General features: G+C 31.7%; 1 protein-coding gene across 2 annotated transcripts; it reads right to left on the reverse strand.

The window, feature by feature from the left end:
• Positions 1 to 611: 611 nt before the first annotated feature.
• Positions 612 to 6,585, reverse strand: LOC136228554 (ubiquitin-like modifier-activating enzyme 5). Of its 2 annotated transcripts, XM_066016981.1 has the most exons (14): positions 6,351 to 6,585; positions 6,057 to 6,125; positions 5,858 to 5,971; positions 5,061 to 5,189; positions 4,580 to 4,648; positions 4,055 to 4,207; positions 3,866 to 3,902; positions 3,390 to 3,472; positions 3,135 to 3,209; positions 2,911 to 2,985; positions 2,643 to 2,729; positions 2,425 to 2,540; positions 2,252 to 2,298; positions 612 to 1,051 (listed from the first exon to the last, which is right to left on the reverse strand). In XM_066016981.1, exons 1-14 carry the CDS (start codon positions 6,438 to 6,440, stop codon positions 915 to 917), a joined length of 1,281 nt encoding a protein of 426 aa, XP_065873053.1. In that variant the 5' UTR covers positions 6,441 to 6,585; the 3' UTR covers positions 612 to 914. The 2 variants fall into 2 exon arrangements, with proteins under 2 accessions (XP_065873053.1, XP_065873055.1); XM_066016983.1 differs by lacking the exon at positions 6,351 to 6,585 and having other exon boundaries at positions 5,854 to 5,971.
• Between the last annotated feature and the right edge of the window lie 17,025 nt (positions 6,586 to 23,610).

The following is a 23,610-nucleotide window of genomic DNA, read 5'->3' on the forward strand; positions in this document are numbered from 1 at the left end:
AAGTTAAAAAGTCCCGAATGTTTAGAACGGAAGAAACACGATAAATGGTAGCATAACATGTAGGAAAAATTTAAGCGGTACTAAATTTTTAAAAAATTAATTTTAGCACGTAATAAATTTTGCTTCGGTAGCGGATAACATTAAAAAAAACTGTTACAAATACTTAATCAATTGTGCGTTGAACAATGTATTTGTAACAAGCCAGCTATCATTAAAAAAAAAGTTATTTGGATCAACCGCATTACAAATAGAAAATGTGTCAATGAGCAGAATATATTTCAGTTGTTGTAACAGAAAAATAGATGAACTGATTGAAGAGAATATTATGACAAGCAGATATCATAATATATTATGATATGATAGTCAAATATCATGAACTTAAACAAGAATATTATGAACAAAGCACATTTATATTGACATCACCTGATATGATAGCAGCTTCAAAGAGAAATTTTCATTTAGAAAAAAGATCCTTATATTATAGAAAGCTAGAAAAACTTATTCGTTGCCTGTCGAAGTGAAATAAGCAAGCTAGGTAATTCTTTGAAAATTTTGAAAATTTATCACAGAAAACACATTGACTATTAGACGATTGTATGAAGCTTAAAAGAGACGAAAAATTAAGTAAATCACTATGCTGTAAAAAAAGGTAATCCCCAATGCAGATTTGTTCCGGATTTGTCCGGTATGGCCCAAGTTTTGAGCAGGTAACAGGGGAGAGTTTCTTATCTGGTCAATTTTGATCTCGGTTCATACCCACTGTTGGAAATGGCAAAATGGGGTAAGAACTAAATTACTTCCAATTTTGTTAGTTTATGGGTAAAGCTCGGTTTAACTTATCCAATGGTGTACAACAACAAATTAAGAAGCCGTCTAGACAACTCAATTGTAAGCACTAACACGGAACTTGGTTCCTAATCAGCATTAAGGGCGTCAAGTTGCTTTCTGAGTTCTTCGAGATCATCTATAGTTGTGCTTGTTTCAGTAGCTGGGACTTCGTGAAATTCATCGGCAATTGGAAGCTCACGGGCCAGACCTTCTGGAAGAGCATCTGAAAAAAGTGACAAAACAAATGAGAGGGAAATAAGACAACAGATTAAATAAGTGCAAATAAGCATGCGACCCAGAAAACCACCCATGAAAAACATTTGAGTTTTGAGATTCGATGGAAGAACGAGTACGAAGGGATTTTTATGCCTATGGCGCTGTTTTCTAATTTTATTCTTAATGCCAGTAAGCATGAGTCCCTTGGCTGGTATCAGACTATCAGAGACCAAGTTTAGTACATAACCACAATATTTTGAATGAATCTCAATCTGACTTTTAGTACAGAACCATCCATAACTTGTACGGGACATTTTGCCTCTAATCAACTATTTTGGACAAATTGAGCCTTGAACATATGATGAGTAGCACTGAGTCAAGAAGACAGTAGGTGTAATGCATACGCCAATTCTTCTGCACATATTTTTCTTAACTCAGTGTGACTTGTCATGATTGAAAAATTCGAGGGCCAGTTTGTCCGAAAAAGTTAATTTATCCAATGAATACAAGTTTATGGGTGTTTTTGTACTTCCAGGCATCTCGATTGTCACAAGTCTTTATGACTATTCCTACTTGGCTGCACATCATATGATATACCGATTTTCAATGGTGAAACACATGACATTTTACTTTCTCAGGAGCTATATTTCCAAAAAAAAATATAAAACTATGACATCTGCAAATTTGACAGTTACCTAGAAAGTAAACAACTCTAGATATCAATGTACTACTTGGTGTAAGCTACGGGGAACACATGCAATCTTCCTTTTGTATTGAGATGTGATTGTAAAAACAAAACTTTCACATCTGCATTTTCAATAGTATAGTAAAGTGCAGCACTCAACTTCCAATGCCCTAATTTGTGTAAGCACAGTGAAATACACCACCGAACTTTTTGATTGGACTATGTTTGCAAATACAAAATTTTGACACCTTCATTTCCAACAACTTTTTGAAAGTGCAAATCTAAAATACCAATGGCCTAATATATGTAAGTTCACATTCATTAAATAAGTGTACTTTATAGAAAAGTATAACCCTTAAGAGAAAACTCAGGATCTAGAATTAGAAAAGTATAACCCTTAAGAGAAACCTCAGGATCTAGAATCCCCCACATTACTCATTCAGAAACTAAGTGCCTGAAACTTTGGACAATCAATGTATCTATAATAATAAAAAGTGCAAACGAAAAAACATCGAAGATCACCTGAACTTGTAGCATCAGTCCTTTCAAGCTCACAATCATCAACAACACTGAAGAATGACCCAAAAACAAAATCATCATAAACAGATGCCTAAGCTTCTAAAAAAGGACATCAGAAAAAGAATAAAAGCAGGTATTCAGTGTCATCTATACCAATCTGTCTTTACCAATACTACCTTATGTTCCATTCATTTTCATCATGAAGAGGGATATCAATAGCTACTGGCACTTCCGCCTCCATTTTGGCTTTAGCAGCAGCATCCCTTGTAGGCTTTGCAAGAATGTATTCTTTCTGTATAATAAATGCAGTTTATACTTAATAAAGACATAAACCAAATAATTATCTGTCCAGAAAGCAACTATTTCAGAACCGAAACAGATTTTAATTTGATACCTGTCGCTCCAAACAAGCTGTATTTGAACATTGAGGATTTGGCCTCATTTCCATAGTTGGGAAAAAATCTTTAAGAGAATTGTACCCCTTCAAACAAAAAAGCCAGCATCCATCAAAATTTGATGAGCAACATGTAACTACTTAACTTCCCTCAAGATCAGGTAAAAATGATAGAACATCAATGGATTACCAAATTTAATCTAAAGTGTATGGTAAGGATTAGAGCACAAGATGAAAGAGAAATAAAGAGGATTAACATAGAACTTACCAGGTATGGGGTCACATGTCCAAATTGTAACAAGAACTTCAAAGTATTCTGTACTAAAAGCCCTGCAACAACTCCCTGAAATTCAATTCAAATCACTAGTTATTAGAATATTCAATATAACACAAATAGTTTCTGAAGATGCTGTAACAGCTACAATTAATCACATTCTGGCTGGATATTAGAGTGAAGTACTTCAAGATGTAAAAGGTTGTGAAAAAAATTACCATTGTGGTCGGTAAAGATGCCGCACAAACCCCCTCGCGTTTGAGTGTACGCTCGTCTATACCAGATGCTACAACCTAAGTTACGTGCATTGCCATTTCAAAAAATCATTACCTCACACCCGACTATTGATCTTACAGAAACACAATGCATAACAACCACAAATTACTACAGAAATATCAGATACGTTTTGGTCACTCGTTCTAAAATAAAGCTTTTTTAGCATGGCAAAAATCCCAAGAAGTTAATAAACATACCAAAGGAGGTGCACATGCAAAACAAGCAGTTTCTCCAGGAATCAAGAGTTGTATATGACCTGAGACAGCATCTTCAGACACACCTGCCAAGAAATATCTCCATTTGAATTCATTAACAGAAGCCAAGACAAGACAAAACATACACAAGAATTTAACCTCAACATTAAGGGACACAAGGTCAAAAAAAAAAAAAAAAAAGATATAGAGATGTGGCTCTTTTCAAACTAGCTTCCATGAATAAATCCAACAAATGTGTACATAAATATCTATAAAACATATATGTTCTTTTGAAGAGCGTATTGTTAAAGGAACTGGAGAAGAACACAAATATTAATGGACTTGATCAAAACAGATATATAAAGACGCATAAATCTAAAACTTTTCACTTAAAATGCTTGTAAATATTAATAAAATTATGGTATGTTCACAAAAGGTTTTTGATAATGAACTAAAACAAGCAAGAATGATGTTCTTACCAGACTCCATCCACGTTTGATTCAATTCATTACAAGCCTACATATCCACAACAAAAGTAATCAAGAAATCTAGAATGCCAAAAAAGAATTTCAACGGCCACAAAAACTTTGTGAAATTGGATCCAGTAGAAGATAAAGATGATAAAAATCAGAATGCAAAATCACAGCCTATGACAACATTTTCTTTACCTGGTTGACAGCCATCCTTGCTTCATAATTATCCACACAGCTCAAAACAAGATCTACTCCGCTACCTTCTTTACTTGGGCAAAATGATTTATTTTCTAAACTTGACACAAAGGTTTCATATCCTTGCACTGTTGTGATGTTCATTGTATAGCTCTGAACAGAAAAGAGTCAATCAGCACAAAGTAGTATGCGCTCTACAGTAAGCAAAATCATTTTTCTTTTCAGTTTTTGGGATAAGCTAGAGATACCAAACCAAAGCAAATAAATTTACAAGAGACAAAAATGCTAGTTATCAGCAAAATAGAAACAAGATGTACATAATCAGTCTTCTCCCTGAATCTTTACTAATGAGGGCATACTTGAAGCAAAGAAATGCACATAAAGAGAACACGTAGGCTCATCCTTTTTCACCACCCTTCTAAAGTCTAAATGATTTAGTGTAAATTAATTCTCATCTGAACATACTGTTGCACCTTGTAAGCAACAATAATTGTAAAAAAACATAACACTCTCCACGACACTTACCTCAAGCACAACATCCGGATTTATGTCTGAAAGGGTCTGAACAGCAGCATCAGTCTTTGTCATGCCAGCCTATGAACACACAACTTAGTAAATGAACAAGAAGAAGCTAGTTTTGCATGTTTAAAACACTAAAAACTAAAAAATCTTTTATCCAGCCATTCACAACGTTCAAATCAACATAACAATATAGATACTCATGGTAAGGGCGGCCCGGTGCACTACGCGTCCCCGCTGAGCGAGGGTCCGGGGAGGGGTCCCACCACAAGGGTGTAATGGGGGCAAGCCTTCCCCTGCCAATTTATTTGGCAAGAGGCCGCTCCTAAGACTCGAACCCGTGACCTCTTGGTCACACGACAACATAACAATATAGATACTCATGGTATTACTGAAAAATGTAACGTTTACGACATTACATGCATGCTGTATCGGATTAGATACTAAGGAGGTTTTATAATATAGATGTAAAAGTTACAAAAAGAACCTGCTCTGGACGAAAGAAAAGTCTATTCATGTTGGCCAATTCCACTTTGTCATAATCATACAACAAAAGACGACCTATACCACATCGTGTTAGCATCTCGGCTGCAACACTGCCAACACCACCAATTCCCTGTGATTGTACAAAAATAAGCAATCAAAAGATACTATCAGGATCCATAGGGTTATGATTATTGTTTGCGAACAATAATGTGTTTATAGAGTGATGTGCATGGACCATATGAGTAGGGATGGAGGCCTGATAGGCATATACGCTTTTTCTTAGATTCATGGCTAAGGCAATCATAGAGAACCAAGGTTTATTTTAGTTGACAAGATGGCTGAACCAAATACATGAAAGACAGCCTGTGACACAAAACCAATGTCCATAATTCCGTCACGAAACTACTATCAACAAATTTGAAGAAAAACTATGGACAATAAAATTCAATTCTATTAGACTTCTACCAATGAGAATCTAACTCTCAGTCTTTTGCTAGAAACTGACCAAACAAGGCAAACATCTCAGAGAAGGATTGTGATTGACTTCACCTTTCATGGTTTACTTTTTATTAACTTTAAAATCAAAATCCCATGTTTCTACATTATCCAATTGAGCTATTCAGTTCTACCTCTAAAAATCCTTCAATTAGTTTTTTCAAACACTTAATGCTAAGCCATTCTCTCATATACTATACATATGGACAAACGTTCTCAAATGCATTTAAAAGTGATTCGCCACTCATCAACTTAACCACAGAGTAAGTACAAGGAACAAGGAAAGAGGAGATAAGTACAGACAACAATGGCAACAGAGAACTTCCGTATCCTCTCATAGTTCTCCACAATCCCCATCCTTTGAAGCGCCATAAGCCTGCTATAAGGATTGCTATCCACCACCTCGGCACTCATGTCCTGTCACCGAAATAAGTTGCATATGCATTACATTCCTGAATTTCAACTAGAAGAAACACATAAATCATAAATTTCTGAAAAAGACCTTAAGTTTTGAACGCCGAAGAGGTGCAGATTTTGCCAGTCCAGTCAAATGTTCCACGCGGGATTGCAGCTGCAAAACAACACAAAATTCACTTAGAAAAAAAGAAATGCTAAATCACCTCGAAATTCAACTTTTTGATGAGCAAATTCATTAAATGACAACCATTTCATTAGAATTCCGGATCAATACACAATCATCTCGAAACAACACAAAATTCAGATCAAACTCGCAATTTCCTAATACATGTAATTCACTAAGTAAAGCTGAGTAAGCACGAAGTAAACATGCATATACCTTATCAATTGAAGGGTGGAGAGAAGAATCAGGCAATAAGCTCTTGAGAGATCGGAGATCATTAAGAAGATCATGCAATTCGGCCTCCATTGTTGATGGTGCCGGTGATCTAAGCTAAGATCTGCTCCAGACAGCCTTAACTTAAGATCGCTTACGCTCTAAGATCTTGTTTGTCCTCTTGGAACTCAATACTTCACTTTTTGTTTTGTGGATTTTCCCTAACTGAAAAACAGTGTCACAAAGAAACCAGTAAACAGGAAGATCAGGGTATCTTGGTGGGCTAAACTCTAAAGGATTGGGCCTGTAAAGCCCGTTATAAGATCTATAGATAATTACATCAAAAATTAAATTTCAATTTTTATTTTACATATATCATCGTATGATTTAAATCCTAATATATCAAAATATTATAACTTTATTTTTACTTTTATCAAATTTTTAATTATTTATTTGTAAAAAGAAAAAACAGTTTTTTAAAAGCCAATAAATATGACATTTAGATAAATTTGTTTAAAACTATGAGTCATAAGTAAGAAATTATTTTTTTAAGTAGACTATTATGTAATTTATTCAATTCTATATCCTTTTTGAATTGGAAAATATTATAAAAATATTATAACTTCTTTCCTATCGATACCATTATATATTATTAAACTTAATACATATGTGCCACCATGAATTATATTAAAAATTCCGTTTGGTCCAAAACTAATATAAGCTCTAATGTAACCTTTGAAGAAAATAAATGTGAAACTAATTAACTCTTATCTGCTTATAAGCAGCTAACATGGATGAAAGAGAAAATTGAGAGAGTGAAATAGAGAAAAAAAAAAAAAAAAGTTCATAACAAGTCTCTATTTTCTTTCCTTTCATTAACACTCTTCTTCTTATAAACAAATCAAAAACATTACTCATCTAAAGCTCAAGTCTCAAGTATCCAATTAATTATTAATTATCACCACGAATCTAAAGGTCAAATAATACAATAAAAACCAAACAATAGACAACGAAAAGAAAAACTAAACATCTGATTTATCTGTTGTTTGTTATTTTTGTTTGCTATTACAGATTGTTGTTTGTTGTTGAAAAAAAAAAGCTTTTTCAAAAAATAGAGTCTTTCTCTGCTTTTGTAAAAAAACTAATTTTCAGCTATGAAAGACAAATAGGAAGTATTTAATCAAACACCTAAAAGTCTTCCTTTTGGAGTGAAAAGACAAACATAATGAGAAAAATAAGTAACCAAATACCCCTAAAACTTACAAATAAGTGAAAAATATCTCGGAATCTAAATTCAGATTTTATCCAAATAACATTTCAAGTGAAAACACATTCAAATTTGTCCAAAATCTTAGCTAAAGAATCAAAATTCACAATAAGATCCCATATTTGAACAAACAAGATTGGGATTTTCGGAGTCGAGATTGTCACATCTGTGATCTTAATTTTAGTTATTATACTCTAATATTAGATTGCATTATAGTTGTTTATTGATTGGTGAGTTAATTGGGTATTATGGATATAGTTTAGAGACTAATTTCATGTTTTATGTGTAAAATTAAAAGTTTAGGATAAATTTTAAAATAAGTTAAATTTTAGAGGGACCAAAGAGATATTTTTTCTTATTGGGAACAGAAAGATCATAAACCAAGACTTATTTTCGTGGTTCAATAATCTGGTTCATTCCCCAAACAAGCTGCATCTTCATCTCATTCTTCTTTCTCCTTCAAACATCCAAACTTACTCGGCTGCAATGATTGAATGATATCCAGAGTTTGCATTTGTCCGATCGAGCTAAATTTTTTACAATGGATTCTAGACATCCTAATGTACATTCTGGATGATGTGATTTTTATTTGGAATTTTATATCATAGGTTCAACCTAGGCATATTAGAAGCGCAAATTTGAGGTTTAATGTGTTTTCACTAATGGAAAAAGGGTTATTTGCATCTGCCGTTTAGGGCCTTTTACATCGGTCACAGCGTGATGCAAAAACCCTCGACACAAATGCAATTGCATCGGCCGCTGGCCGATGCAAATGAGGTGATCATTTGCGTCGGGCCCTTAAAGAGGCCGGCGCAAATGGGCACCTCTTTTGCATTGGCCCTTTGTAAGGGCCGATGCAAATGATGTATCAGCCACGTTAAATGTTACAATCATTTGCATTGGCCCCTTACAACGGCCGATGCAAATGATTCTTTATTTGCATCGGTCCTTTCAAGGGCCGATGCAAATGATTATATTATTTGCATCGGTCATATTTAAGGACCGATGCATATGATTGTATTATTTGCATCAGCCATATTTAAGGGCCGATGCAAATAATGAATTTATTTGCACAAATGAATTTATTTATTTTTCCAGAATTTAATTTCAATATCCTTCATTTCAGTATCCTATATTTAAAGTGGTAATATCCGTACTAAGAATGGAGAACTAGTTGTTGTGGCTACCAATCATGACGGTTCTAAAAAAAGGTAACATTAATAATTTCTAATGGAAGTCCACAGATCCAAGCAAGCAACACAACTGATGCTCAATCTGGTATTATTTATGGCAGTGATGGAAAACCTAAGATTGAAGCTCATAGCTACGATAATGACAGTATTCCATATCACAAGATCTCTCTGACGAATTAATTCAAACACCTTATATGCACAAGCAGCATACATATGCAGCACAAACACCAGTGAATGGAATTTGTTGGGATACTAGAAACACTTACAAAATGGCAATATCAGCATAATCCATATGGTCTTTCAAGTGTAGTTCATCAGAACAGTCAGAGATGTGTCAGTCTGCATTTAACATGAGTCATGACCATTTACCAAAAATATATCCATAATGGCTGCAAATGAAAAGTATTGAAAAGGGGAATTACCTAAAACTCATTCAAGTAGTTAAAACGCCAGAAATCGAAAAACAGAGAGGAGATTGCAGAAGATTGAATGCGTGCTAGAGAGAAGAGTCGGAGGGAGGAGACAAGCACTAGTACAGAAATGTTTACTTGTGTTGCACTTTTTCAGGTTGTTGTGTCACACTTTTGTGCGACACAACAGGGGTGCCACACAAGAACTTTGCATCGCTCTTGAGAGCGACACAATCTACTCATCAGTTGTGTCGTTTGTCACAAGCGCGCGACACAACATATGATAATTCTTGTGACGCGCTCCAAGGGTGCGTGACACAAGCTCCCCGATTAATCTAGTACACTTTGTATCGCTCATTCACCACGCGTGACACAAAAATATTGATTTTTTTTTAATTTTACAAAATTTTCCAACATCCAGCATAAAATTTTATAATCAAATTTTATTTGATTCTATAATATCTACATAATATTATAGAACATACACAATAAAACTACAACTACCACATTGCATAAATACATACATATTCAAAATATAATCACAACTTAATTTCTTCAAGAAATAGTTGTATATAACAATTAATTCAACTTGTCATATTCAAGTTTGTAGCCAAATAAACTAGGAAGATGAACAAACACTAACAACTTCCACAAAACACTAATGCAAATATCTAGCGACTTGTGATTTTGATTACAAAATAATTGGCCCAATTATCTCGAACATCATTAATCGGCCCAAATATCCCTTCCTTTCTTCCAGATGTTTGGGTATGCTTCTCATTCAATTCTTCATCTAAATTGACAGCTGCTTCATAACCTGAGGAAACCACTTCAAGTTTCTCCTTTAGCTCTCTAATGATCTTAATAGCTGCATCAATCAAAGCAGTAGCGTGGTTACTGACATTTATAGAAATATAACTCAAAATTAAGCATAATGCTCGACCCTAGGTAAGGTTCTCATATCGTGCCTACATTTATTATTGAAGTAACAAATAAAAGTTAGGCATCAATATTTTAATTAATTAACATGTTCTAATATGTTAAATGAAATTTATTATTACATACATGTATTTCTTTACATCGGACATTAACAAATGTAATTCCATCATGATCGTGCGTGTGTGTAAACAAAAAGAGATGATCAGGAGTAATGGCTTTACCCATCTCTTTTTCCTGTAGCAATAAATTTGTTAGGAACATTAAAACACAATATACCTGAAAATAAGAATAAGAAATGTCTACTTATACAGTTATAGCAGTGATCACATATAGATGAGTATATATGGACATCCTTACTTCAACTTGAAAGAATATCTACTTAGTTTCCTTATAAGTAACACCGTCATACTTAGCATGAAAAAGAACAAATGCTGCTATACATGAGGTAGTCATCTCAAAGAAATTAACCTTTTAATTAATGCGGCCACGGCATAGGGCAATGGTCTTTGTTAAAAGGATTTCCAAATCAAAATAATTATATCCTAGAAACTTTATGATATCCCTTTGAGAGCACATCTATAAACTTCAGTTAGAGGCAATGAACAATTGCCAAAAGACATGTAAAATAGAATAAACAAGTTCCTTACCAAAGTGTTTTTAAAGCATGCATGGTTAACCAAAACATAAACAAGAAAGCAGCATGATAGAGAATATGCTAATATCAATAAAGGGTAATAGGGGAATTAAGGACCATGTGATTTGGGGATTAGTGAGAATTAGTTATAGGAGAGAGAGTGCTCTAGTTAGTAGTATATATAGAGGTGTACAGGGAGAAGGGAGCATAAAGAAGACTTGTGTTAGTAAGCACCATTAGTGTGTTTGGCTCTGTTCTTTGAATAGAGAGGGAATTTATTTCCTGTGGGAGCTTGAGGTCTTTCTCAGCTCATTCTATCTTTGTATTTCTGTTTCTGTTCATCCATTCTAGTGATTAAGAATGTAAATATCAATTCAATCCTATATTTCTTTATTTGTTCTATCTTTCTGTTTCTGTTTCTATCACAACACAACAATCAAATACATGCAAATGCAATATGTTAAAACTGCATTTCATCAGAAGTCTGACAAAACAAAATCTAATTAAGGAAAAGATAATCAACCTAGACACCTGTAGATGGATTATTTTTGACAAGTATTACTATCCCACCTCCAAATATGATCAGACCGGTGAAACTAGTTCATAACATGATGCATTTTGATCATAAACCTAACCAAAGACAAAATGTTTTCCTCTTTAACTTATGAATGACCAGGGTATTATAGTTTAGGTGTCTTGGCTTTGATAAGGAAATAGGGTATTATAGTTTAGGTGTCTTGGCTTTGATAAGGAAATAGGGTCACCTTAAAGAATGACACAATTTGGCCACCTTGAAGAATTTCATAAATATGCAGAAGTAGAAATGACTATAAAGCAGTCTAAAAAAAGTTCAAAGGCTCAATACAACAAAAATTGAATAGTTCTGCATCAGTGTCTCAACATCAGTGATTCTACAACTTCACTAATTATACGAGTTCACTAAATAGGCAAACAATCAAAATCTAAGAGCACTCAAAATCAAACTAAACCCAAATCGCAGAATATAATTGAACCAATAATTCGCAAACACTCAAAATCTAAGAGCACGCAAAATAACACTCAAAATCAAACGAAATCGCAAAAAAAACGAACCAATAATTGGCAAATGCCCACCTTAATCACTTACCTCTTTCTGTTAATAGGATGAGGACCAATTGAGTTACGAAGAAAATCGATCGGACCTCGGGATGGCCTGAAAATGCCTCCACGATAACCGACTAATCATTAGAAAGCCGAGAACGGTCCGTTAGAACCTCTAGAAACCCAAATCGGAGTAAATAAACTCCGAGAAACCCATCTCAGGTTAGGAAAAATAAAGTCTCATCTTCGTGAACCTGTACAAAGGGACGAACAAAACAGAGACCAATGGAAAGAGCGTGCGAAGGAAAGAGAGAGAGAAAGAGGCGGCCAGAAAGAGGCAGGGGACTTCCGGAAGCCATGGACGAGAGCTTGAAAGCTCTTGATTCATGATGTTGAAGGATGAAGAGGAAGAGAAGAGTTGGAATGAAAGAGCGGGCTGCCAAATGATCCCTAACCTAATTGAGAATATATATATTCTTTTAACGCCCCTTATTTTGTTTATTCCGGTTTAGTCTATGCTAATCCAATTTTTGTTCAAATCGACCCCTTCCCATTCTATAATTTAGTCCCCCATTGATTTATATACTTACGAATCTGAACCTGTTTACTTTTTCTCATGTCAATTAGATCCCTCCATGTTTTAATCATGTACTTAATTGTTTGAATTAAGCTTAATTAGGTCGTTCCAAATAGTAGTTCGTATTAGTTGTGTCGCACTTTTAAAAAGAGCGACACAAAGATAACACACTCCTTGTGTCACTTTTATAAAAGCGTGTCACAAAGATAACACACTCATTGTGTCGCTTCAGTAAAGGCGTGTCACAAGCTTGCTCTTGTGTCACACTGTAAGAGAGGCGATACAAGAAGTAACTCATTTATGACGCATGCTCTTCAAGTATGACAGAAGTGATGACACATAATACTTAGTTGTGTCGCATTTATAGAACGTGCGACACTAGTTACTCTGTTGTGTCGCTTTATCTTCAAGCGCGACACAAGAGGTGCGACACAAGTGAGCATTTCTATACTAGTGAAGCTTGATGCAGAGGTGTGGTGGAGAGAAGAGGAGGAGATGAACACAAACGAAGGGAGTGTAAATGGGTCTAGGTTATACCTTTCATGTGCTGTCAACTATTCCTGCTTGATGAGAAGAAGACTAGATTGAAAATCAGTACGCAAATTCTATTTGGTGAAGGTAGGGGAAAAGGTAATTTTGCATTTGCATCGGCTCCTAAAAAAAGTTGATGCAAATGATAACTGCATTTGTGTCGGTCCTAAAAAGAGGGCTGTCGTAAATACATGAATGGTTTTTTGCATCGGCCTTTAAGAAAGGGCCGATGCAAATAATTTAAGTATTTGCATCGGCTTATGTTAAGAGATCGATGCAAAAAGATAAATGGGCTTTTGTATCGGCCCTTAAGAAGGGGGCTAATGCAAATAACAAATGTATTTACGTCAGTCCTTACTAAGGGGTCGACGCAAATATTGTACCTAATGACAATTGCATTGGCCCTAGTAAAGGATCGATGCAAATGCGTTATTTGCATCGCGTGTTAAAAAGAGCAGATGCAAATACAGCGATGCAAATGAACGTTTTTCTACTAGTGTTTTCTCTTAATTATTGCTAAGGTAAGTAATAATCAACTACCTTTTTTAGTTTTTAGGTATATATATAATTAAAATTTTGTTGGGTTTTTTGCCATGCATTTTATTAATTAGGATTTTTATGATTTAGTTTTTAACATGAATTTAAACTTAAGTTTAAGTATTTATATGTGTGCTTGCATGTAAATTTCAGCATACAATATATAGATATATAGTTTTGTTTTAATGAACTTTAGTAAGTTTGATTAGTAATTGTGTAAGATTTGATATTTTGAAGAATAAAATTAAAAAAAAAAGTGTATTGAAGTTGATTTATGAATATATATATATATATGTAAAGCGATTTTCTATAAATTCATTTCTCAAAGTAAATTTTAGTTTTAATTAAAGATTGTTAAAATAGTAATTTTGATGAATTTATGATTTATTGAAATAAAGTATATATGTGATGATTTATGTGTTTATTTTTAAAAAATTGAAGTTAATAGTGATAGGTATATTTTTAAATTGTTTATTGGTGAATTTTAGTTTTTTTTATAATGATTTATGGTTTAATATTTTGGAAAATTGATTGAGTAAAGGTATTGAGAAATTTTATGTTATTTTTTATATGATCTGGTTTAAAATCCAAAAATGATTTTGACGAGTTGTCATATTTTGAAAGACATATTAAATGATTTTGTCCATCTAGGATTGCACAAATAATAGTTAAAAGAACATACTTAAGGACGGTATGGTCAGAGCGCACGGATTATAGTCCTAACGTTAGGTAAGAAACGAGATATGAATGAGATACACTACAAGAAATACATGTTTTAATGATCAAAATTTAATGAGCGTTAAAAATCCAATCATTAAAACTATATTCTGAATAGATTTAATTATTGTAAATCATATAACCATATTATTAATGAGTAATTTTTATTTTTTTACTAAATTGTACTAAAATTACGCACATTAATGGGTTTTTGTAAAATTACTAACATTAATTGTAAAAATTATAAAATAATCTAATAAAATAATTTGCTCAGTAATAATGCTTTTTGGTTTTAGCGCGAATGAGACATTGGCTTCCCTCCAAGAATTTTAGCTTTCCCCCAAAACCAGATGTAATATTTAAAACAAAAAACCCTATTCTCAGTACGTTTCTAAACATTGGCGTCATTCTTGCTCCTTCTAATCGTGATTTCTCTATCTTCCTCAACCTTCCAAGCCCTCGATATAGTTGGGATTTTTGGGGATTTCGAAGATGCTTTCGATGACGAGGTCGGAAGATTAAAATTACCCAATAAATGTTGTAAGTTTGTGTTGCTTTGGATTTCAATTTCTGATTTTCCTAGTAGCTCTTCCTCTCTTGGATTCTCAATTTTAGGTTTTTCATGTATCTTTTCCCTGTACTTGGTAGAGATAAGTTAGGGCTATAAAACAAATAGGGGTAAAATCTTCAAGGCTAATGTTCCAAGAGCGGGTTTAGTTGCAGAACTTTACATGATTTTATTTTAGGTATTTTAAGTAATAAATTTGCAGAATCGCTTAGATAGTTTGATAGTTCAACACGTTAACTTATGAACCTTCAAGGCTAATGTTCAAAGAGTTGACTATAAATTAATAGTTAGATAGTTCAACATGTTAACTTATGAACAAAGGCTACTCTGAAACTCTCCCATCTTGAATTTTGGCTAGCATAGGAAATAACAATCTCGGTAATCCAACCATATTATCAATTACATAAGTGACCTTTGTTGTAAATAATATATGCCTAGAAGATGTTGGTTTGTTGTGTGAAGCTCTCATAACATTTCTGTTATGGAAAAGGAAATTGAGTCTAGGCTCAGGGGAGAGAGAGATTACAAAAGTCTTCTAGGACTTCAAGGTGTAATTCCCAAGTTTGTATCATCTGTTTGTCTACAAGATTAGTATCCACTCTACTATTTCCAAAAACTTGCCCTCTAGTATAGTCCTTTAAAACCCGTCAATTCTTGGAGTCATCAGATGCATATAGTGCTTCATATGAACAATGCTTGAGAAAGCATGATGCTACTCCAAGTGATATATCATCGGTCATAAATTTTTCCCCTGCATTTTTCATTGGACCACTAGTATAAGATACAAGTTTGTTTAGAAATATAAATGCTACCAATGATGGAGATAAGAAAGCTTTTCCTAGCAATAGTCCATGTTTTGTCATAGAGCCACATCCATGTATAAGCTCCAATCTCAACATTTCTAGTAATGGAGATTATAGAGTGTTTACTAGCAATAATCTCTCAGCTTTTTCTAAAGGCAGATCCATCTATGAGCTCTAAAGGGAGTGTTTCTTGTGATGCTAGCCAGGCTGCCGTCCGGCATAAGCAAAATGAGCAGGCCAATTCTGCTTAGCAAAAAAATTATTTTCAATTACATTTGAAGCCAACAATGAAGTTGGAAGATTGGTCTGAATACTTGAAAATTATGAACATTATTTCTATCATTAGATCGTAATGTGTGAGACAATGAAAACAAAAATATAAAATCATGGGTTATAAACTCCTGCACTGTAGGTGTGGGGAAGCTTCTGGTTTTCATTTTCCTACAGAAGGGAAACAATTATTCTTATATCAACCATAGGTACTTGAGTTAATAAATATCATCAGCAATTCATGAAAGGCCCCCCTAAGGGTTAATAAATAGTATTATAGATACCCTTTATACTATTTTCTTAATCTATATTCATGTACAATTTATCTTATAAAGAAAATATTGGTCTTTCAACTTGCTCACATGGTTAATTTGGGCTAAAATGATGTTTGGATACACTTTTATTCTTCAACATCTTGCCATTTTATGACTGACCAGTTTTATATACTATGTGTCTCAATCAGTTTGTTGCTCCACGTTCGATTACTTTTTGACTGCTTCTATTTAATGCTTCTGTTTTTAAAACTTGTAATGAAAGTGTTTTCCATCATTAATAGTAATTTTTAATATTGGGTTACTAAAGATGTCATGACAGTATTTTCAATCATTAATACCAATTTTTAATAAGAGGATTTCTCATCATTGTCAATAATTTCAATTAGCGGCTTTTAAATCATTAGAAATGGTTTGAATGAGCGAATTTTTAATCATTAAAATTAGTTTCAATAAGATGAATTTCCATCATTAAAAAATAGCGTCAATAAGAGGAATTTGAATCATTAAAAATAGTTTTTAGGAATTTGAAGCTCTTAGCCTAGTGGTTGAGAGCTTACCTATGCCTTCGGAGGTCATGGGTTCGAATTACATCCGGGTCTGGTGTAGATTTTTCTTTCTTCTTTAATGTAAGCGCATTGTGCGCAAATTTTTTAAAAAAAAAAAATTAAGAGAATTATTAATCATTAAAAATAATTTTTAGTGATAGTAAATATACCATAATTATAAATTAATAATGAGATGAATGATTCCGCTCATTAAAACTATTACTAAGAGAGCCTTTAATGACGGGTTAATGAGCGGAAATACCGCTCATTAAAAACTTTTAATGATTGGAATTGGACTTTTAGTGATGGTTTTTCCTGTTACTAGAACGCCTTTTTTTTGGTAGTGATATCTCGATTATTGATATTGTTGATGTTACAATAAACTACACGTAGAATTCAAGGATGGACACGAGTTATGGTATTAAGTATTTTACTACAGTGTTTTATATTTTGACAATGTGTGATAATTTGAGAAATAATGTTTAATAACAAGCTTATAATATTTTAAATTACATATTTTTGTTAAAAGTATTGTTTTGAGTATTTTATTATGGTTTAATTCATACAATCTTCATTTTTAAGAATATGAATTTTATATGATGCATTTTGGAAAGTTATATATATATATATATATATAAGTATTTTATGTAGTTGGTATTGCTTACTGAGATTTTTATCTCACGTTTTAAATGTTTTAATATTTTAGGTGGAAAAAAGATCATTGTATAGGAAAAGTTACCGATCAATATACGAGGTTGATATCATAAGTTAGTGGTTTCGTCTTTAGTTGGAACCTTTGCCAATAATTTGGAGATTTAGTTGTCTTAGATAATATTTTAGCACTTAAATTATATATATATATATAAAAGTGAAAGCAAGGAACAGTACCAATTTCTGATTTTGGTTCAAATTTTTCCAATGTTACCCTTTCAATTTTTTTCCATTTTTGCCCCTCCAATTGTCTCAAATGCCTCAACTCCATTGTACCCTCCTCTATTTCTCTCAGCTTTTTGACACTCACCTAATTGGAAGCAAAACGGTGTCGTTTCTTTGATTGCACGTTAAAGGCTTCCTTTCCTTTCCTTTCCTTATTAATACATTATCCCCCTCATACATTCATATTCCTTTTCTTTTTTATATATGGCTTTTCTTTCTCTTTTATTATTTCAAAGTCTTTACATGATTGTCTCAAGAATAAGGTGGAATATAAAAACATAAAAAATATTCATTAGCCTCTACCATCATAATAAAAGATTAGATCACTTAAATTATAGTAATTTTTTTTTTAATTGAAAGTTGAATTATAATATTAACTATAGTGTTCACGTGACCCAATTTGACAAAATAAATTTGATTATTCGTTGTTAAATCTAGATTCATTAAATTTCTATAGTGAAAATTCTTAACATTCTAAGACTTAGATTTAATAATCTAGACTTATTAAAATTATAGGGTTAAAATTCTAAACATTTTAAGAGCTAATAAGTCTGGATCTAACTAAATATGACCAAATTCATTTATTTGATCATTCATGATCAATATAAACACTGGTGATAGTGTTAATAGTCTAATTTTACATAAATACGCTCCTTAATTTCATCATAATCATAATTTTATAATTGGAATTGGTAAAATAATAATTATTATTACTCTGGTCTTCTTAGAATTTTTCTACTTTAAATTTGTTCTCAATCCATCCCTAATCTCTCACCCAAGAACAAAATTAAAATTTTAGCTTTTTAGTTTTCAGTTGGCTGCTTTTAATTTTTAGATTGTTAGAGTTTTAGGTTTGAATATTGATTTGGTTAAATATACTTTGTATTTTTAGTTACTATTATATATCAAGTGATTAAAGTACAAATCAATTTAGTAAAATTTTCAAGTTATTTTTTTCCCGAAGCGAAGCAAGGGCATCTTTCTAGTGTAATATAAATTTGGATTTAGTCTAAACTATTTTTGAGAGAAATGCTTACAAGTATGATATTTATGGTATTTGGATAATTTGGAGACCAATAGGTATGCTGGATTCCAAATACACGTTCCTCATTTTCAGAAGTACAGTGACACGAAAAGATAAGGTCCATTAACCTATCAGGTGTTGCCACATATCCAGTTATACTATATTTTATCTATAAATAGCAGAGACATTCCATAATCTCATGTATCTTACTTCAACTAATCATTACTCCATTTCTCTATTATAAGTTAGCTAGCTATTATTTCTAATATCTCATGACTTTATCATTGGAGGGGGTTCGTCGGAACTCCGGTCTCTTTTCTGACGTCTTCTGTGATCTCAGGTGATCAAGAAGTTAACAGATAGAACAAGAAATGTGACATCACATGATATATTAAAAGTTTACTTGATATTGGACCAAAAAAAAGTTTACTTGATAAAAAACTTATTCACCTTCTAAATTTGGAAAGTATCTTGTTAATCCTCTAAATTTGCTTGAAGTCAGGGGCGGAGCCAGCCCAAGGCTCCGGGGGAGGGAGGGGGACGGAGCCCCCGGCCCCCGGCTCCGTCCTTGAGTACTTGTCGTTTTGTCCCTTGTAGCCCCCCTAAAATTAGTATACATTGATTCTATGTAGTATTATTTCAATTTTTAAAGGAGAATGAGATGGTTAAGGATGCATGTTCATATTCAAGAGGTCCTAGTTCAATTTCCCCCAATCTCATTTTTTTTAAGTTTTTATTTATTTTAACTTTATTTTGCAACGTGAATTTTGTTTTAAAAGTGTCCAACGTGAAAAGAGTAAACATATTTAATTTTCTATTAGTTCAATAATAGTTTGTAAAAAATGATAACATTTTTATAGTTTTAACGTGTTGGATGCTAAAAAAATTTGACCCAGCCTTAACGGACTAGATTTTGAAAATTTACCCTTAACCCCACTGCTAAAATTAGCCCCCTAGTCTAAATTCCTAGTTCCGTCACTGCTTGAAGTAATATGATTAACTTTCTAAGTCAATGAAGCAAAACATGACTATATTTGAACAAATTGAAGTGTTTGTCACGTTAAACAAGTTTAGAAAGACAACAAATTACTGTAACTAAATTCAGAGAAGCAATAAATCACTTTATATTAAACAAGTATATGAATCTAAGAAAACATTCAATAAATTCAGGGAGTTAATTTGACCGTTTAAGATGCTCTTGATATATTGAGTCTTAATAAAATTAATGAAGGCATGGAATTCAAATTTGTGTTGTTTAGGAAAACTTGAAACATATGAAAGCTACAAATTCCCAATACTTGAATAATAAGTCAAATTGACTTGCAAATATCCAAATAATAATAATAATAATGAATTGATGAATTGTAGTAGTAATTTGATTCAATTGGCCAAATTGGATGCCTTAAAAAAGAGGCAAAGAAAAGAAGCCATCATACTCTTAAACCTCACTCTTGAAAAGTTGAAACCAAGATCAGGTCTATTGGTCAACAAAAGCATGATAGATAAGGTTCAAAGACTTCAAAACCGATAGGCCCAATTTATGGCCCATGGTGGAGCCCTATCAGACATTCTACCTTACTGAATCTCATAAAAAACAAGTTGGCAAAAAGCATCCTGAGGCCCCTGATCTTTCATTGTTTAGTGCATTAAGCCCTTGATCTTTTATTTAGACGCATTGAGTCCCTGATCTTTCACCATTTGGTGCATTAAGCCATCGATCTTTCATTTAGACACATTGAAGTCTTGATCTTTTATATATGGGTGTATTAGGTCCTTCCATAAATCAATTAATATATAGGTTTATTAAGGGCATGTTTTGTGTCAACAAATGATGTTCTAAAAATAACAAATTCTAAAATAAAAAATATATTATAGAAATTAATAAAAATAATTTAAATAAAAAATAAAAAATTTATTGAACACAATAAAATCTTGTTTTTCAATAATTATGTTCTAAAAATAAAAATAATGTTAAAATTGAAGCACATTTTGTGGAAATAAGAAGGGTAATTTTATCAATAACAAGTAACTACAAATAACTGTTCATGAAAAGAGCTTTTCGTGAAAAGCTCCAAAATGTTGCAGTGTCCAGAAAAAATACGAAACGCTGCAGTTATATAAACCTAACCAAACATGCCCTTAATAAACCTATATATTAATTGATTTACGGAAGGGCCTAATATACCCATATATGAAAGATCAAGGGCTCAATGTGTCTAAATGAAAGATCGAGGGCTTAATGCACCAAGTGATGAAAGATCAGGGGCTTAATGTGTCTAAATAAAAGATCGAGGGCTTAATGCACCAAACAATGAAAAATCAGGGGCTTCAGGATGCTTTTTGCCAAAAAAGTTTGCACCATCACTTCACCTTTATAACTTTCTTTTTAGGCTCAATTTGTCCTGAAACTTTTAAAACATTTCTATTGACCCTCTATATTTTTCAAAGTAAAGAGTTAACCCTAAATTCACCTTGGCGAAATAAGTAGAGATTTTAAAAAAGTTGAAATATGTATCATTTAAGCAAGTTGATAAGTTAATAAATCACTTTAAGAAAATTTAGAGGACGAATAGATACTTTTAAAGAACCAATTAATCACTTTAAGCAAGTCCAGTAGATAAATAGAACTTTTATCGTATTTGATTTATATATTTTTTTACAAATATAAAGAGTAAAAAATGTATTAAAGTTTTTTTTTTATCTTTTATCCATCTTTTTCGTTTTATAAAAATAAATATAAATAAAAATATTTTTAAAAAAAAATTCAAATGGGATAAATTATGGCATAATGAGAAAATTAAGACTTTAAAAGGATTGGATGGTTTATAAACCATCTAATCCATTCTAAGCAAGTTGATAAGTTAATAAATCACTTTAAGAAAATTTAGAGGACGAATAGATACTTTTAAAGAACCAATTAATCACTTTAAGCAAGTCCAGTAGATAAATAGAACTTTTATCGTATTTGATTTATATATTTTTTTACAAATATAAAGAGTAAAAAATGTATTAAAGTTTTTTTTTTATCTTTTATCCATCTTTTTCGTTTTGTAAAAATAAATATAAATAAAAATATTTTTAAAAAAAAATTCAAATGGGATAAATTATGGCATAATGAGAAAATTAAGACTTTAAAAGGATTGGATGGTTTGTTGGATGGTTTATAAACCATCTAATCCATTCTAACTTATCTAATCCATTATAATATGAATGGATTGAATTTGAAAGAATTATATTAACCTTCTAATTTTTAATATAATAAAAGGATTAGATAAGGTACAAAATATCACTAACTTTAATAGTTATAATCAATTTTATTTCTAACTTATCAAATTGTGCAGTTTTACCTTTAATGTTAGTAGCCAATAATAATTTTATTCTTAATGTTGACAAGTTAGATAAACTTTAAATATTTTTATAAAACGTAAATATTTTGTTCATTATTCTCTGCACTAGCTACCTAACAATTGGATTAAAAAAAAAATTCATCATTTTTATAATTTAATAATAGAATTAGAAATTAATATTTTTAATTCGATAAAATATTTGTATTTTTTTTGTCCAAGTCGTACAAAATACAATATATTTTTTTTTCAAAAAAAAATTCACATTGTGCTTGTTAATAATGCGTGATAAAATGACGCATATGTGAAGTGTGGATGACACGATTCATGACTGAGACGATAATTTGATGAATTATTTCTCAAATTGGCCTAACTTATCAACGTTAGGGAATAAATTGCTCTTGGAAGCTAACGTTAGGGATAAAGGTAAAATTATTTATGACTATTAATGTTATAGGTATTTTTACACCTTCTCCCTGTAAACTTTGTTAAGAGAAAACTATTATTAATTATTGTTATTAATGTAGAGATTAATAGGGGAGCGTATTGTTAAGCAAAATTCTTTGAGTGGGAAGATGAGATTATGCAATTCTCAAATCTTCTAGTCTTCTTTGGAATAATTGGGCTTAGTTGTATTGTGTGGTTTTGGTGCTTAATAAACATTTGATATTCTCATAAAATAAAAATCTATATAATATATTAAATCTTTAAGATTTAATGAGTGGATGTGGAGCCCATGTATATAAACAAACTCAAATTCGATGGTATTCCATTTTCGAGAGAGTATATAGAAATTCAGAATATTAAAAAAAATAGTTTATTATTGTTTATTTATTAATTTTATTATTTATTTATTATATAATAAGTTAATTATTTTAATTAATTTTTATAAATTCACATTTTATAACATATAAAATGTGGTTTAATGTGTATTAATCATATAATATGATATGTAATATGAAACAAAAAAAAATTTTAGAAAGACATGTAATATAAAACGGAGGAAGTAATATTTTGAAACAAGGCAGGAATTTATCAGTTAAGGAGAATGAATTTAGCATTCATAGTGTAATTTTAAAACTATAAAACTATAGTCTGCTAGAGGTGCAATTTTTCTTTAAGTTTCAATCACGGAAAATGTATTTTTTTTTACTAATAGAAAATATATAATTTTAAGACTTATTGAGTAGACAAAATTTTGAAGGTTGGAGGATATCTAAAATATGAAATTACAAATGAAAAATAATACATCATCTTTCAAAATATTGTCAGAATCGGAATGGATATCAAACCGAATTTATATTAAATCATATATCACTTGGTTCAGTTAAATAAGTCAAAATTGTTAGATGAAATAATAAATAAATAAATAATATATCTATATATAAAATTTAAAATTTAAAATTATAAACTAATTATACATTACTTAGAAATTATAATTATACTTTTCAATTGTATCTTAATAGTAATAGTTTTTATTTTATTTTACAATTAATTTTTAAAAATAAAAAACCAGGATCAACCTAGTTTCGGATTGATCCGATTTCTTACTGGATTGTTGAGGATTAACTAACCCAATATGATCCAAATCAAAAACTCCTAATCAGACATGT

The sequence above is a fragment of the Euphorbia lathyris genome, chromosome 1, assembly GCF_963576675.1.
Source record: "Euphorbia lathyris chromosome 1, ddEupLath1.1, whole genome shotgun sequence".
NCBI classification, from domain to species: Eukaryota; Viridiplantae; Streptophyta; class Magnoliopsida; order Malpighiales; family Euphorbiaceae; genus Euphorbia; species Euphorbia lathyris.

Bases quoted from the DNA above. Each gene is read 5' to 3' on its own strand.
- LOC136228554 (XM_066016981.1), bottom strand. From the start codon at position 6,440: ATGGAGGCCGAATTGCATGATCTTCTTAATGATCTCCGATCTCTCAAG. The intron at 5,190-5,857 runs GTCTGTACTTAT...GTACAATCACAG, and splicing joins AGTTCTCTGTTGCCATTGTT to GGAATTGGTGGTGTTGGCAG. The intron at 2,986-3,134 runs GTAATTTTTTTC...ATTGAATTTCAG, and splicing joins CATCTTTACCGACCACAATG to GGAGTTGTTGCAGGGCTTTT.